The 15,548-nt window shown below is 47.5% G+C and overlaps 1 protein-coding gene across 5 annotated transcripts in view; it reads right to left on the minus strand.

Annotated features, from left to right (window-relative positions):
- SGF29 (SAGA complex associated factor 29) overlaps nucleotides 1–15,548 on the minus strand; it is a 33,133-nt gene that overhangs the window by 4,594 nt on the left and 12,991 nt on the right. For all 5 annotated transcript variants that reach the window (XM_021088031.1, XM_021088034.1, XM_021088032.1 and 2 more), the window contains 3 exons: nucleotides 9,841–9,930; nucleotides 4,731–4,806; nucleotides 3,990–4,062 (listed from right to left, as the gene is read on the minus strand). In XM_021088031.1, coding sequence (XP_020943690.1) covers nucleotides 3,990–4,062; nucleotides 4,731–4,806; nucleotides 9,841–9,915 — 224 coding nt within the window. In that variant the 5' untranslated portion in view covers nucleotides 9,916–9,930. The remainder of the gene's footprint in view (nucleotides 1–3,989; nucleotides 4,063–4,730; nucleotides 4,807–9,840; nucleotides 9,931–15,548) is intronic.

Genomic DNA, 15,548 nt, shown 5'->3' on the forward strand with positions numbered 1-15,548 from the left:
TATTTAAGTCTGAAATTATATAAAAAGTTAAATCAAGGAGTTCCCGTTGTGGCGCAGCAGACACTAATCCAACTAGTACCCATGAGGATGTGGGTTCAATCCCTGGCCTTGCTCAGTGGGTCGGGGATCTGGCGCTGCTGTGAGCTGTGGTGTAGGTCAGAGACGTGGCTTAGATCCCGCGTTGCTGTGGCTGTGGCATAGGCTGGACCCCTAGCCTGAGAACCTCCATATTGCCTTGGGTACAGCCCTAAAAAGAGAAAAGACAAATAAAAGGTTAAATCAATACCAGGGCCTGAACTCCACCCCAATTAAATCAGAACCTCTGGGATGCAGCCAGACTTGAGAACCGGTGTGCAAATGTATTCTACTGCCAGTAAGTCTGTGAACCACTGAGCTAAACAAACTGTTATTGCAGAACTTGGCAGAGCCTTTAATACTTTAACTGGAATATGAATCTCTAGGAGAGGAATGTAATATTTCACTCCCTAAAGTTTCTGCAGTTCCACCACAGAGATCCGAGGAAATAATGTTTTAAGATCATTTCCGTTTAAAGAGCAGTTTTCTTTGAGATGTCTCCATCTGGAGCCATAGACGCTTCAGGTCATCCAGGATGACCCTGCAGCAGAGCACGGGTCCCTGCCTTCTGAGAGGCAGCCTTCCAGCCCGGCTGTAACCCTCAGGGCTGGTGCTACCCCAGGAAGTCTGCTTCACCTGGGACAGCCAAGGAAAGACCACTTTCTGAATGACATTCCTTTGAATGCAGCCGAAACCCTGAGCCTTAACCCCCCCTCCCCTGAAAACTGGCACCTCCCCTTGACCATTAGTTAGGGGCTAAAGAGTGTGGGCTCTTTAAAGTCATCCAGTACCGCAGCACACCAGTTCACGGTGGAAATATTTGATGAGGGTGAACTTTTAAAAAGAAATAGGATAGGTGGTCCCGTCGTGGCTCAGCGGAAATGAATCTACCATCCATGAGGTTGCGGGTTCGATCCCTGGCTCTGCTCAGTGGGTTGAGGATCCCGCATTGCCACGAGCTGTGGTGTAGGTCGCAGATGGGGCTCTGACCTAGTGTTGCTGTGGTGTAGGCCAGCAGCTGTAGCTCCCATTAGACCCCTAAGCTGGGAACCTCCACATGCTGCGGTGTGGTCCTTAAAACAAAACAAAAACAAAGCTAGTGGATGTCAGCCTCTCGGGCACATGGCCTCTCTGTGCACCTTTAAGAGGTCTGTGTGTGTGTGTGGGTCCCTGTCAGGGGTGAGGAGAGAGAAATACCTTCCTCCGGCTTCCAAGCTGACACATCCCATGATGGGTCAAAACTAGAGCACTACCCCGGGTCAGCAGCATGGAACGACACCTGGGACACAGGTGGCTGCCAGTGAACAGCCTGCTGACCAGGGCCCAGCAACTGGCTCAGAAAGACGGCCCAGGTGATAAGGCGTTTACTCTCTCCTGCAGGCATTTGACATTTTAGCCCATAAAACATTCAGGCTCTCGCAAAGTTCAAGCGGAAGTCTGCCTGCACTAGCTCAGCCACCCCTCAAACTACCTTCCTTAACTGGAATGCTGAGACAGGCTGTTAAAGACTGTGGCCAGGAGTTCCTGTCATGGCTCAACAGAAATGTATCTGACTAATACGAGGACGCAGGTTGGATCCCTGGCCTTGCTTAGTGGGTTAGGGATCCAGCATTGCAGTGAGCTGTGGTGTAGGTTGCAGAATCCTGCACTGCTGTGGCTGTGGTGTAGGCTGGCAGCTGTAGCTCTGATTCAACCCCTAGCCTGGGAACCTCCATATGCCACAAGTGTGGCCCTTAAAAAAAAAAAAAAAGAGTTTCCTTCACAGCGGAGTGGTTAACGAATCCGACTAGGAACCACAAGCTGCGGGTTCGATCCCCGGCCTTGCTCAGTGGGTTAAGGATCCGGCGTTGCTGTGATCTGTGGTGTAGGTAGCAGATGCGGTTCGGATCCTGCATGGCTGTGCCTCTGGCATAGGCCGGTGGCTACAGCTCTGATTGGACCCCTAGCCTGGAAACCTCCATATGCCGTGAGAGGGGCCCAAGAAATGGCACAAAAAAAAAAAAGAAAGAAAGAAAATATACTGCTTCCACCCAGAATGGCTACCAGTTCTCCACTGGGACCCAGAAAGTGAGGTCTATGATCTGTTTCCCTTTGACCTCTGCTGCCAACAAAAAAGATCACTGTTAAATGAAGACACAGGGGTTCCTTTCTGTTTTCTGCAAAAGCAGGAGCTGGGAGGCAGCTGTGGGCTTAGGGCAGAAGGAACGGCAAATGCATCTCAGGGCTCGGGCTAGTTCTTCTTGGCACCTCTTGAGTTTCCTGAGGGTTTAATGCATCTACTGAGAAGGTGAGCGGAAGCGTCACGCAGTACCTGCACCGGTGCCACAGGAACACACAGTACTGTGTTCTCCCACCCAGACGAGGAGCTCCCTGTGGGCAGGGGTGGCATCTTATCTGCCTCACCCGCTCTCCTGCCCCCAACGTGGTATCTGGAGGTGAGGATGCCTTACTCAATGTTTACTGAATTAAGGTATGAAGAGTCTGAATTAAGGTCTGAGAGTCTGAAAAACTGAAATGGCAGCAGAACTGTAACGGACCTGCAGAGCTGAAACAAGCTTTAGTGTAGCAATGCAACAACCAGAGTTACGTCAATGCTGGAGAAGAGTCCACAGCAACTGGTTGCAGAAGCAGCCGCCTCACTCTGCCAGCAGTGAAGCTGGGAAGGGAAAGCCTGCCTTTTCCTCTCAAATGAGTGTGGAGGACTCTGACCTGTGAGAGCCAAACTCCAGTCCAGCTAGTGGGAATGGGCCTGACTATGGCCACATGAGGAACCCGCAAATCAGGGAGAAGAGGGGGCTGGCGAAGGGTGGGCTGCAGAGGTGAGAAGGAACACCTCCAACCAGAATTCACCGTGTCTCCTCCCTGCCGGTCGGCCTGAGCCTTTTGTTCTGCTCTTCAAGCCGGCATAGGGAGCCTCATTAGATCCCTCTGTCCAAACTACAAACCTTAGAATCTTCGTCTCCTCTCCCTAATGGTCCCCCGAATTGACCTCAGAAACTGCCCTCAAACCTGCCCTCGCTTCTCCATTCCCACTGCCACTGTCTCGGCGCCACCTCATCTCCATCTCTTGCCTGGCATCCTCACTAACATAGTCTGCTCTCCACGCAGCAGCCAGGGGTCTCTCTCCTCCTCTTATGCCTCTGGCTTCCCAGGCCTCCAGGATAAAGGTCAGGTATCGGAGGCCCCCCGCCTCCCACCCTCCCTCTGCAGCCGCACAGGACTAGTTCTCATTCCCCAAATGCTCGTGCCCGGCAGCTGCTCCTCTGTGGCCCCAGCACACTCTGTCCTCTGCCCGGACCGACTTACCTGCTCCCCCTACCCCAGCTCAAGTTCCTCCTCCTCCTCCCTGAAGGAGTCCCGGATCCCCGGGCCCAGGGAGCACATCCCCGCTGGCCCACCAAGCACACTGTCCCGTAACTGTTATGGTGTCTCGCCTTTCTGGGCTGCTTGCCCTTGAAGGCAGCAGCCCCACTATCCTCGTGTCTCCAAATGGAGACCGCAGAACACCAGGCATAACCATAGGTTATAGTCAAATGAAAAAATACTGGTATCAGGCACTTTACATGCGTTGTCCCATTTTACGTTGATAATTCTGTCATTAGTTATTATCCCTATGTCAAAGATGGAACCACAGTCTCAGCTGAAGTGACTGCCCAAGGTCGTGTGACTAGGAATGGCAGTACTGGGATTTGACCCACGCTGTTCTGCCATCTATAAAATAGCAGGGCCAGGGAAGAGGGGTCAGGCTGGGCTCTAGGGAAGGTGGGCCCTAAAAGAGAGGCTGGGGTGTCGGAATCTGCTGATCCCTGGGGGGAGAGGCGGGCGGGGGCTGTGGCCTGCAGGCTCCTGCAGCCCAGTGCCCGGGAGAGGCGGGGCGGCAATGGCAGGGCAGTGGGATGGTCCTCGGTACTCACTTGCACTCAGCCTCTGCGTCGGCCTTGGCGGTTGTATAGAGGCCACGCAGCTTTGTCCGGTAATAGGGAGAGACTGCAGGATAAACACAGGGAGAAAGATGCGTGGGTGAGGGGGCCAGGCAGCAATGCGGCTCGTATTCCAGTCCACAGATTCAGACTTTGGGAGGCACCCGGGGGTCATGGGCCAAGAGATGAGCTTTGCTGGCTCAGAAGTGCTCCCAGAGGCCGATACCTGACACTGTGGCGTTCGCCTTTTCCTATGTCTGGGAGCGGGCGTTCGAACCGCGCCAGAGTACAACACATGTAGAAAGCATTTCTCAGCACTTGGGAAAACAGAGAACAATTCTCGAAGCTACTCTGAGTTGGAAAGCACCAGGCTGGGAGCCTGACCCCAGGGCATGTGCAGGGCACTCAGGGAGGGAAGCTCAAGAAAAGGACAGCTAATTGGGGTGCTCTGCACCCTGCGGGGTTTCCCAAAGATGGACTTCATTTCAAGGACTTTCCAGTCCCCACGGTTGGGGGATTGTAAGGTTCCTTAGTGCTAAGTGGTCTGTCATCTGTCTCCTGGGTCATCTTAGGTCACCCAGCCTACGGGAAAGCTGTCCTTCAGGCCTAGGAAGCAGTTCACTGTGGATACGCAGATACGTGCACAAGTCCCTTTTGCCAACAATGACAGCCATGTCCCCTTCTTGGCCCACACACCCTCCTCCGGCCCCTTCCCTCCTGAGCCCAGCTACTCACTCTTGTTCTCTGTCTGCATCCGCTCGTGGGTCTTCTGGATGTTCACTAAATTGTGTTCACTCCTCGAACGCTCTTCCTGCAAGGACAAGGTCAAGAGGACACGAGGGAGATCTTCATCCTGCTGTGGCAACTACCTGCAGCCCAGGCCAGAGGCCACATAAATATGGCCCTCACTTTGTAAATCCAACTTCCAAATCTATCATTTCAAAAGGATTTCCCCCTCTGACTAATGTAAGAGCAATAAAAAGGCATTGAAGTTAAAGCTTAAGTTATACTTAAGTTTTTTTTTTCCTCTTCCAGGGCTGCACCCACGGCATATGGAGGTTCCCAGGCAAGGGGTCCAACTGGAGCTGTAGCTGCTGGCCACAGCCATAGCCACAGCAGATCCAAGCTGCATCTGCGACCTACACCACAGCTTACAGCAACGCTGGATCCTTAACCCACTGAGCAAGGCCAGGGATCGAACCCACAATCTCATGGTTCCCAGTCAGATTTGTTAACCACTGAGTCACGACGGGAATTCCTGGGTTTTTTTATTTTTATTTTTTTGGTCGCACCTATGGTATGTGGAAGTTCCTAGGCCAGGGATCAAACCTGCACCACAGTAGCAACCCAAGCCACGGCAGGGACAAGGCCTATATTTAACCTGCTGAGCCGCCAGGGAACTCCAAGTTATACATTTAATGACTCTCCCCTATCAAAAAAGACAAATTGATCTACAGATTCAATGCAATCTCCATCAAAATTTCAGCTGACCTCTCTGCAAAAACTGAAAAGCTCATCCTAGAATTCATAGGGAAATTCAAGTGAACCAGAATAGCCAAAACGATCTTGAAAAACACAAATAACATTGGAGAACTCACATTTCTCAACTTCAAAATTTACCACGAAGCTGCAGTAGTCAAATGGTGTGATACTGGATTAATAAAAGAGACTTGAGAGTCTAGAAATTAACACCCGTATCTATGATCAATTCATCTGGGGAAGCAGGGGTGGGGAAGGATGCTGGTACAATTCTTCCCCACATCAGTGGGCCTCAGACCAGGGCTGCACATGAAGATGCAGGAAGCAGGGATGATTCTTAAGGAAGAAATTGTAACTACACCTTTTAATCTTTTTTCATTGTAACACCCATGGCAATATGGAAGTTCCCAGGCTAGGGGTCAAATTAGAGCTACAGCTGCCGGCCTATACCACAGCCACAGCAATGTGGGATCTGAGCCATATCTGTGATCTACACTGCAGCTCATGGCAACGCCGATCCTCAACCCACTGAGAAAGGCCAGGGATCGAACCCGTGTCCTCATGGATACTAGTCAGGTTCTTTTCCGCCGCACAACAATGGGAACTTCCTCTTTGTTTTTAAAGTCTTATTAATAAACTATTTGTTGGTAGTTCCCCGTTTCTCTGGTGGTTAGGACTTTGCACTTTCACTGCTGCAGTCTGGGTTTAATCCCCGGTCTGGGAATGGAGATCCCACTCAAGCTGCTGCAGGTCATGGCCAAAAAACAGAATAAAACAAAACAAAACAAACCCCTTGGAGCTCCCATTGCGGCTCAGTGGAAACAAATCCAACTAGTATCCATGAGGACGAAGCTTCAATCCCTGGCCTCGCTCAGTGGGTTAAGGATCTGGCGTTGCCGTGAGCTGTGGAGTAGGTCAGACACGGCTTGGATTTGGTATTGCTGTGGCTGTGGTGTAGGCCAATGGCTACAGCTCCAATTGGACCTCTAGCCTGGAAGCCTCCATATGCCACGGATGCGGCCCTAAAAAGAAAAAAAAAAACCAACAAACTATTTATAGAGCAGTCTTAGGTTTATAGAAAAACTGTGCAGAGAGTAGACAGAGCTCCCATGATATCTGCTTTCCCTGCACAGTTTTGCCCATTATTAACACCTTGCATTAGTGTGGTTATTTATTACAACTGCTCAACCAATATCGATAATTATTATTAATTAAAGTCTATAGATTACATGATCACTTTCTGTGTCACACAGTTCTATGGGTTTTGACAAAGGGACATCATCATATATCCACCAATCACGCAGAAGCTTCACCTCCCTAAAAAATCCCCTGTGCTCCCCCAGTCATCTCTTCTTCCCTCCCTCCAAGCCCAGAGCAATTACTGATTTTTTTTTTTTGTCTTTTTGCTATTTCTTGGGCCGCTCCTGCGGCATATGGAGGTTCCCAGGCTAGGGGTCCAATCGGAGCTGTAGCCACCGGCCTACACCAGAGCCACAGTAACGTGGGATCCGAGCCCCGTCTGCGACCTACACCACAGCTCACGGCAACGCTGGATCATTAACCCACTGAGCAAGGGCAGGGACCGAACCTGCAACCACATGTTTCCTAGTTGGATTCGTTAACCACTGCACCACGACGGGAACTCCAATTACTGATTTTTTTAATTCTCTCTATAGTTTTGCCATTAACATATTATCATATAATTGGAATCATACAGTGTGGAACCTTTCAAACTGGGTTTTCAGTTAGCCAAAACCTTCTGACTCTTATTTATCAGGCTACATCCACTATGAAGGCTATCCTTTAGAAAGGAATTTCCAGGAGTGGCTCCCTACTGGACCACTGAACTATACGGCGGTTCCCAGTGGACTGATCACTGTGCAACTATAAATTCAGGTGACAGAATGCTCAGAAAGGGAGTTTCCATTGTGGTGCAGAGGAAACAAATCTGACTAGTAACGATGAGGTTGCGGGTTCGATCCCTGGCCTCACTCAGTGGGTTAAGGATCTGGCATTGCCGTGAGCTGTGGTGTAGGTTGCAGACGTGGCTGGGAGCCAACACTGCTGTGGCTGTGATGTAGGCTGGCGGCTACAGCTCCTATTGGACCCCTAGCCTGGGAACCTCCATATGTCGAGGGTGTGGCTCCAAAAGGCCAAAAAAAAAAAAAAAAAAAAGAATGCTTAGAAAGATCCCTGGTTAAAATACAGCAATGCAGGCTTGCACAAATACCCATCACCCTTATTTGTGTGGAAAAGCTATTAAAAGGAGTAGGGAAAAAATGGTTTCTGACGGCACATGGCAGGTCCCAATTCCCCGGGGGAGCAGCCTCTCCCCCCACTCCCCCACCCCTCGATGAGGAAGGTTTTGAGAGGTACAATCTATTCAGGCTAAATTACATCTAGGCATGACCACCCAGTATGAGGCACAACGTTTTTGCGTACAAAATGCGTCTCCTCACTGCTGTACCCGGGCCGTTTTTAGTACAGAGATAACAAAACGCAAGGTGGAGTAGGCAACCTTGGCCCACAGACAGGAAAGGGCTTTAGGGGATACAGGAATTGGTGTGGCCATTGTGGGGTAAGCTGAACTCACTTTTAATGAAAAACAACATTCAGGGAGAAAAGATTTGTTAATTAGAATAAACAAACAGAAGTGAGTTCTCTTCAGGAAGAAGGCGAGAGATGGGAGTCAGCCTGGAGAGATAGTGAAACTTTAGGGGAGTGGTTCAGGCCAGCCCAACGGAGAGTTCTGGGGAAACGCTAGGATGCCTCTGTTGTTGGGAAAAGGCTTGCACCTTGGCCCACCTGGGCTTCTTGACTATTTTAATATAGATGGAGGCTTAAGGAGCCATGAGCAGTGCCCCCCCTCAACCTAGCTGCTAAGCCCCAAGGGAACTCGCCTATGGGAATTTTATGGACCTCCAAACCTATGGAAGCCCTCAAAGGGGCACTGGTAATTCACATCAATGCACCATGACTACCCTTGACCCAAGAATAGATAAAAATAAGACACATCCTGACATCCAGTGAGCAGAGGTAGGATTTCTACTCTGAATACCACCTATAAGAGGGAGGCGGACTCAGCTGTGTAACAGCACACAATGGCAGCCAGTCTCAATACAAGCCTGAGCTAAGACGCTGTGGCTGGCTTTATCCCCAGCTGCCTTGGAACCCAGAAACAGCCGAATCGTGGCCAACCATAATAAAACCTGTCCATAATGACATCTGGTAAACAGGCAGGGCCAATTCTGTAGGGAATGCCTGACAAACAGCTCTGTAATTCTTCCTGATTTGTTCCATAATGAAACTGAGTTTTACCAGATCATACTTCAATATGGTGCGACCCACTGGCACTGCTGGGAAGAGTCAACTACCTTATGTAACTAAGTTATATGATAATACTGCGACTGATGACCGAATGGGAATGTGTTGGGAGAGTGAGTCAAGGTCTTCTGAGAAGGTACTGCTGATGGAAGATGACTGGCCTGAGGAAGAACTGGATCTAACTAACCATCAGCTAATTTCTACGCTGAACTCACAGATGTGGCTCGGATCCCTCGTTGCTCTGGTTCAGGCCGGCAGTCGTAGCTCCGATTTGACCCCAAGCCTGGGAACCTCCATATGCCATGGGCACAGCCCTAGAAAAGACAAAGACAAAAAAAAAAAAGTATGTAATGGTCTATAGGACAGATGAGTTGTTCCCTTTGGTCTATTTCTACCCTAAAAGGACTCCTGCAAATGTTAGGCAAATTCATACTTATACTATTGCCATATCTGTTATATAAATGTTATACTAAATGTAGGTACTCAAATAGGGTTGTTTGGTTGTATCAGACTAGGTAAGGGCCAGGGGCGTGGCCAGTGCAGTTAAAGATTAATTCAGCAGGCCTGGTTTTCAAATTCTGCACATTCCAAAAAAGCCTTGGCCCTGGACCAGCTCTTGAAAGATCTCACCTGTTAAGAGCGTCTCTGTTTACCTGGAACAAGGCGGCAGAGGGCTAAGGAGAGTGACGGCTATTGGGTATGTGGCACAGGTGATGAAAATATTCTGCACTTGTATTATGGTGATGGTTGCATAACGCTTTGAATATACTAAAAACCACTGGATCATACATCTTAAGTGGCTGAGCTGTACGGTATGTGAAGCGTATCTCAATATAGCTGTTACTGAAAAAAGGAATCATGAAATCCTGCACGAGACAGAAAATTCAACAGGAACGGTTGTCATACCGACATTCTCCTCCTCTCGCCTTCATTACATCATCGTGGTTCCTGCCTGTCCATCTCTTTAAACATAACCGCACCCCCCCCAGCTCGGCATCCCAGCCTGTGACCCCCTCTAGGACAGGAGGGAGTGGTTTTTTACCTGGGTTTGCTTGATCAGCTGATGGAGCTCTGTGAGCAGTTCTGCTATGCGGGAATCAGCAGACACGAGGGCCATGGTGTACGAGGGCGCCTGGAGAGGAGGGGGAGCACAAGAGAACTTTGTCAGCGGCTGCCGTGGGCTAGACTGTTCTCCTGAAAGATACGCAGACATCCTGGAGTTCACCTCGTGGCTCAGTGGGAACGAATCTATCTAGCATCCATGAGGACGCAGGTGTGAACCCTGGCCTTGCTCAGTGGGTTAAGGAGCCAGTGTTGCCGTGAGCTGTGGTGTAGGTCAGTAGCTACAGCTCCGATTCAAACTCTGGCCTGAGAACCTCCATATGCCAAGGGCGCATCTTAAAAAAGACAAAAAAAAAAAAAAAAAAAAAAACCAAAACCAAAACCAAAAAAAACCACAGAAGTCCTAACCCCTGGTACCTGTGACTGTGACCTGATTTGGAAACAGGGTCTCTGCAGATGTAACTACGATGTATACTAAAGATGAGGTCATACTAAAGCAGGGTGAGCCTTAAGCCAGTATGACTGGTGTCCTCGTAAGAGAAGAGACACAGAGACCCGCACACACACAAAGAATGCCAGGTGGAGAGACAGTCACACACAGAGGGAGGAGAGCCACAGAGGCAGAGAGAGGATGGCATTAGGCAGCTGCAAGTCAAGGAATGCCAAGGACTGCTGGCAACGGCTAGAAGCTGGGAGAGAGGCATGTAACATGCTCCCCTTCTGAGCAGCCAAGGAGGAACCCGCTCTTGATTGTGGAACTAATACGACCCCTTGATTTTGGAATTCTAGCCTTCAGAACCACGAGAGAATATGTTTCTTTTGCATTAAGTTACCCAGTTTATGGTCACCTGTTACAACCGCCCTAAAGTGGCAAGCTGTCCTGAAATTCCTCCCCAATCCGAAGATGTTTGTATTTGATACGTTCAACCAAGTCAGGTGTACTTATTAAGTACCTTCCAAAAGCAGCACACCTTAGCCCCAGCTCTGCTGCTACCATCCTAATAAATGATTCAAGCATTCTGGTCCCTCCCCTTTTATTTTTGCTTTTTACGCCTGAATCTTTGGCATATGGAAGTTCCCAGGCTAGGGGTCAAATCAGGGCTGTAGCTGCCAGCCTATACCACAGCCACAGCGACACACGATCCGAGACATGTCTTCGACCTACACTGCAACTTCGAGCAACACTGGATCCTTAACCCACCAAACAAGACCTGGGATTGAAGCTGCATTCATATGGGTACTAGTCAGGTTCATAACCCGATAAGCCACAACGGGAACACCCTTTTTAAGATTTTATATGAAGACACTTGCACTGTTACTGCCAAGGGAAGAGAAATTAACTACTAAAAACATCTGACTTAAGGTAAGATGAATGTATACTGATGAAAATAAAATGCGATAATAAGTAATCAGGAAAAGAATAAAAGACAATAAAGGTAATTTTAAAAGTAAGCTACTATAACTAGGTAAAGATAGACATATGATACTATAACTAGGTAAAGATGGACATATCCCAAGTGGCTCAGCAGGTTAAGGACGCAGCATTGTCACTGCTGTGGCTTGAGTTCGATCCCTGGCCCGGGAACTTCTTCATGCCTTGGGTGTGGCCAAAAAAAAAGTAAATTGGAAAAAAAGAATTTTTTTAGGATGCTGAAATTTTACACGATGCTCTTCAATTAATATACCTCCATATCCACAAAGATCAGATTCACAAAGGATCTCCTTCCAACCATGAATTGTGAATGCTATGTATTTAAATATCCGTATTTTCTTAAAATGTCTCTTATTTATTAAGAAAGTAATATACAAACCAGGAATAGAGGGGAATTTCCTCAACCTGATAAAAGGTATCTATGAAGAGCCACAGATAACAAACATCACACTTATTGGTGAAAGACCGGAAGCTTTCCCCGTAAGATCGGCAACAAGTCAATGTTTTGGAAGTTCCAGTGAGGGCAATAAAGTGAAATAAAAGAATCAAGATTAGAAAGGAAGAAGTAAAACTATCTCTATTTTCAGGTGACATGACCTTGTATATAAAAAACCCTAAGAGGAGTTCCCGTCATGGCTCCATGGTAATGAACCTGACGAGTACCCATGAGGACGTGGGTTCGATCCTTGGCCTCGATCAGTGGGTTAAGGATCTGGTGGTGCTGTGGCTGTGGTGTAGACCGGCAGCTGTAGCTCTGATTCAATCCCAGCCTGGGAACTTCCATATGCCTCGGGTGCTGCCCTGAAAAAGATCCCTCCCCGCCCCCAAAAGAAAAAGAAAACCCTAAGAAACCTCTGAACAACTATTAGAACTAATTTTAAAAACATTAGGAGTTCCTGTCGTGGCGCAGCAGTAACGAATCTGACTAGGAACCATGAGGTTGCAGGTTTGATCCCTGGCCTCGATCAGTACGTTAAGGATCCAGTGTTGCAGTGAGCCATGGTGTAGGTTGAAGATGCGGTTCGGATCCTGAGTTGCTGTGGTGTAAGCCGGCAGCTACAGCTACAATCCAACCCCTAGCCTGGGAACTTCCATATGCCTCGGGTGCAGCCCTAAAAAGAAAAGAAAAGAAAAGAAAACAATCCCATTTAAAATAGCATCAAAAAGAATAAAATACATAAAATTTCACAGGTATACAATTTTACTCTGAAAACTATAAAACATTGTTTAAAAAATTAAGACCACCTAAGTAAATAGAAAGACAGCCCATGTTCACAGATCAGAAGCCTTAATATTGTTGAAAGAGCTTAATTCTCGAAATTGTCCTAAGGTTTCCAGCTGGTTTCTTTGCAGAAATTAACAAGTTCATCCTAAAATTTATGTGACCATTCAAGGGACCCAGAATTGCTAAAATAATCTTGAAAAAGTTTTACCAATGACAAAACCTACTACAAAGCTACAGTAATCAACACGGTGTGGTACTGGCATAAGGTAAACAAAGATCAATGGAAACAGAATTAAGAGACCAGAAACAAACTGTCATATCCATGGTCAATTGGTTTTCTACAAGGTTCCCAGGACAACCGGATGTCCACATGCAAAAGAAAGATTTTGGACCCCAACTTCAGACCATAAACAAAAACGATCTGAAGAGACAATTGTCCCAAGAAGATACAGGAATGGCCAATAAGCACATGAAAAGAGGCTCAATATCATCAGCCATCAAGGAAATGCAAATCAAAACCACAGGATATACCATTTCACAGGCATTAGACAGCTATAATGAAAAAAGACCTAACAACAAGTATTGGTGAAGAAGTGGAGAAACTGTATGGATGGATAATGTGTGGCATTGTCCACATTAGGACAATAAAAAGGAATGAAGCACTGAGACATGTTACAATGTGGATGAACCCTGAAAACACCATGCCAAGTGAAAGAAGCCAGACACGATGACCTCATAGTATAGGATTCTACTGATAATGTGACATCCAGAAAAGGCAGGTCCATAGAAAGCTGGGCACGAGGGTTGAGGGAGGAAGGGGAGTGACCATCAATGCGGATGGGGCTCTCTGGCCAGGTGGTGACATGTTCTAAAATTGATCATGGTGATGGCTGCCTAACTCCGAATATTCTAAAACCACTGAATTCTACGTTTTAAATAGATCTCCAGCCCTCTCAGCCCTAGGCAAACACTAATCTACTTGCTGTCTCTTTAAGATTTCCCTACTCTGCACATTTCTTTTTATTGTTGAATATTCCATGTTTGCATGTACTTTTTTTTTTTTTTTTGTCTTCTGTCTTTTTGGAGCCACACCCGTGGCATATGGAGGTTCCTAGGCTAGGGGTCTAATTGGAGCTACAGCTGCAGGCCTACGCAGAACCACAGCAACGCCAGATCTGAGTTGCGTCTGCCATCTACACCACAGCTCAGGGCAACACCAGATCCTTAACCCACTGGGCGAGGCCAGGGATCGAACCTGCAACCTCATGGTTCCTAGTTGGATTCGTTTCCACTGTGCCATGACAGGAACTCCCATATACCACATTTTGTGCATTAATTCATCAACTGATGAACATTTGGGGTGTATTCACTTTTCAGCTATTATGAAAAATGCTGCTGTGAAAACTTGTAGACAAGTTTTTGCGTGGACATGTTTTCATTTCCTGGGTAGGTACCGTGCAGTGTACTTGCTGGTTCATGTGACAACTATGTGTAACCTTTTGAGGAACTACAAGACTGTTTCCAAGGGGACTGTACCCTTTTATATTCCCATCAGCAAAGTGTGAAGGTTCTGAAATATCTGTACCTGTACCAATATCACCAACATGTGATATTGTGTGTCTTTTTTTTCTGGCCATGGCACGTAGCAGCTTGATGTGGGAGCTCAGCTGCCAGACCAGGAAATGAACCTGGGCCATGGCTGTGAAAGTGCTGAATCCTAACCTCTAGACCACCAGGGAACTCCCCTGTCTTTTTGATTACAGCCATCCTAGCGGGTGTGAAATGGTAACCAGCGGTTTCGATTTGCACTTCCTTGATGGCCAATGACGCTAAACATCTTTTCACATGTTTTTTGGCTATCTGTGTATCTTCTCTGGAGAACAGCCCTGTGCCCATTTTTATTATTACTGTTGTTGACTTGTATCCTCTGAAGCATGTTTTCAATTTTTACAAAGTCCAACTTATCTTACTTTTCTTTGACGGCTTGTGACACAGATTTGTTTTTCTCACATGTATGACACTATTTTCACCACCAAAGCTTTACAGAATGCATTTTAATATAGAGAGGCCATGTCCCTTAAGAAAAAAAGTCTAGATGCAGTAATAAGAACCACACAAAATAAGGGATCCAGAGCTTAGAGATGGGGAGTGGGTAGCATAAAGGTCATCGTTGAAGTCTTGGGAACTGCTGACGCTAGGGATGCTCTGCTGAGCGAGCGAAGAGGAAGGAGGAGAGTCCCACTGATCCACAACCAAGTGAAGGTGTGGACCAAAGATGAATCCAACAGATGCAAACGACTGCCTTTGGAACGGATAAGCAATGAGATCCTGCTGTGTAGCACTGGGAACCACGTCTAGCCACTTATGATGGAGCCTGATAATGCGAGAAAAAAGAATGTATCTATGTATGTGTGCCTGGGTCACCATGCTGTACATCAGAAAATTGACAGAACACTGTAAACCACCTATAATGGAAAAAATAAAAGTCATTATAAATGAAAAAAAAAAACCAAAAAACCCAAAAAACAAAGATGAATCAAGTGGGAAGATCCTGGGAAGGAACAGACTAACACAGAAAAGGCTGTTCTCTCCTGCCACATAAAGCAGAATCCTGATCAAAACTATCTGACTTCTATATTCCCAAACCTGTGTGTATTAAAACAGGAAGAAGCTCCCCAACCGGACAGGTGGGTTTTACTTTACAGCGTCCCTCACAAACACTGGCAGTAAGCACTCCCACCATGCTGCCAGGTCAATCAGTCACCTTCCTTGAGGATTCTGACACTTCGAATCCTCTCTCTCCTCACTATCTTTGCTCCTGGCCTCAGACCCAGATCTGGGTCCCCTTAACTGACGTCCGAGGTTTTACTTTGCTCAGAAGAGAAGCCAGAAACCTTATTCCTACCAGAAAAACTATGAGCAGCCCCCGTCCCCTCTGCTTTGCCCTCCAGAGGGACGACTGTCCCCGTGTTTCCTGAAGACGAACCCCTCCCACATCTCTGCTCTGAACCCCGTCTCCTCTTGGACGGTC

The sequence above is a fragment of the Sus scrofa genome, chromosome 3 (genome assembly GCF_000003025.6).
Source record: "Sus scrofa isolate TJ Tabasco breed Duroc chromosome 3, Sscrofa11.1, whole genome shotgun sequence".
NCBI classification, from domain to species: Eukaryota; Metazoa; Chordata; class Mammalia; order Artiodactyla; family Suidae; genus Sus; species Sus scrofa.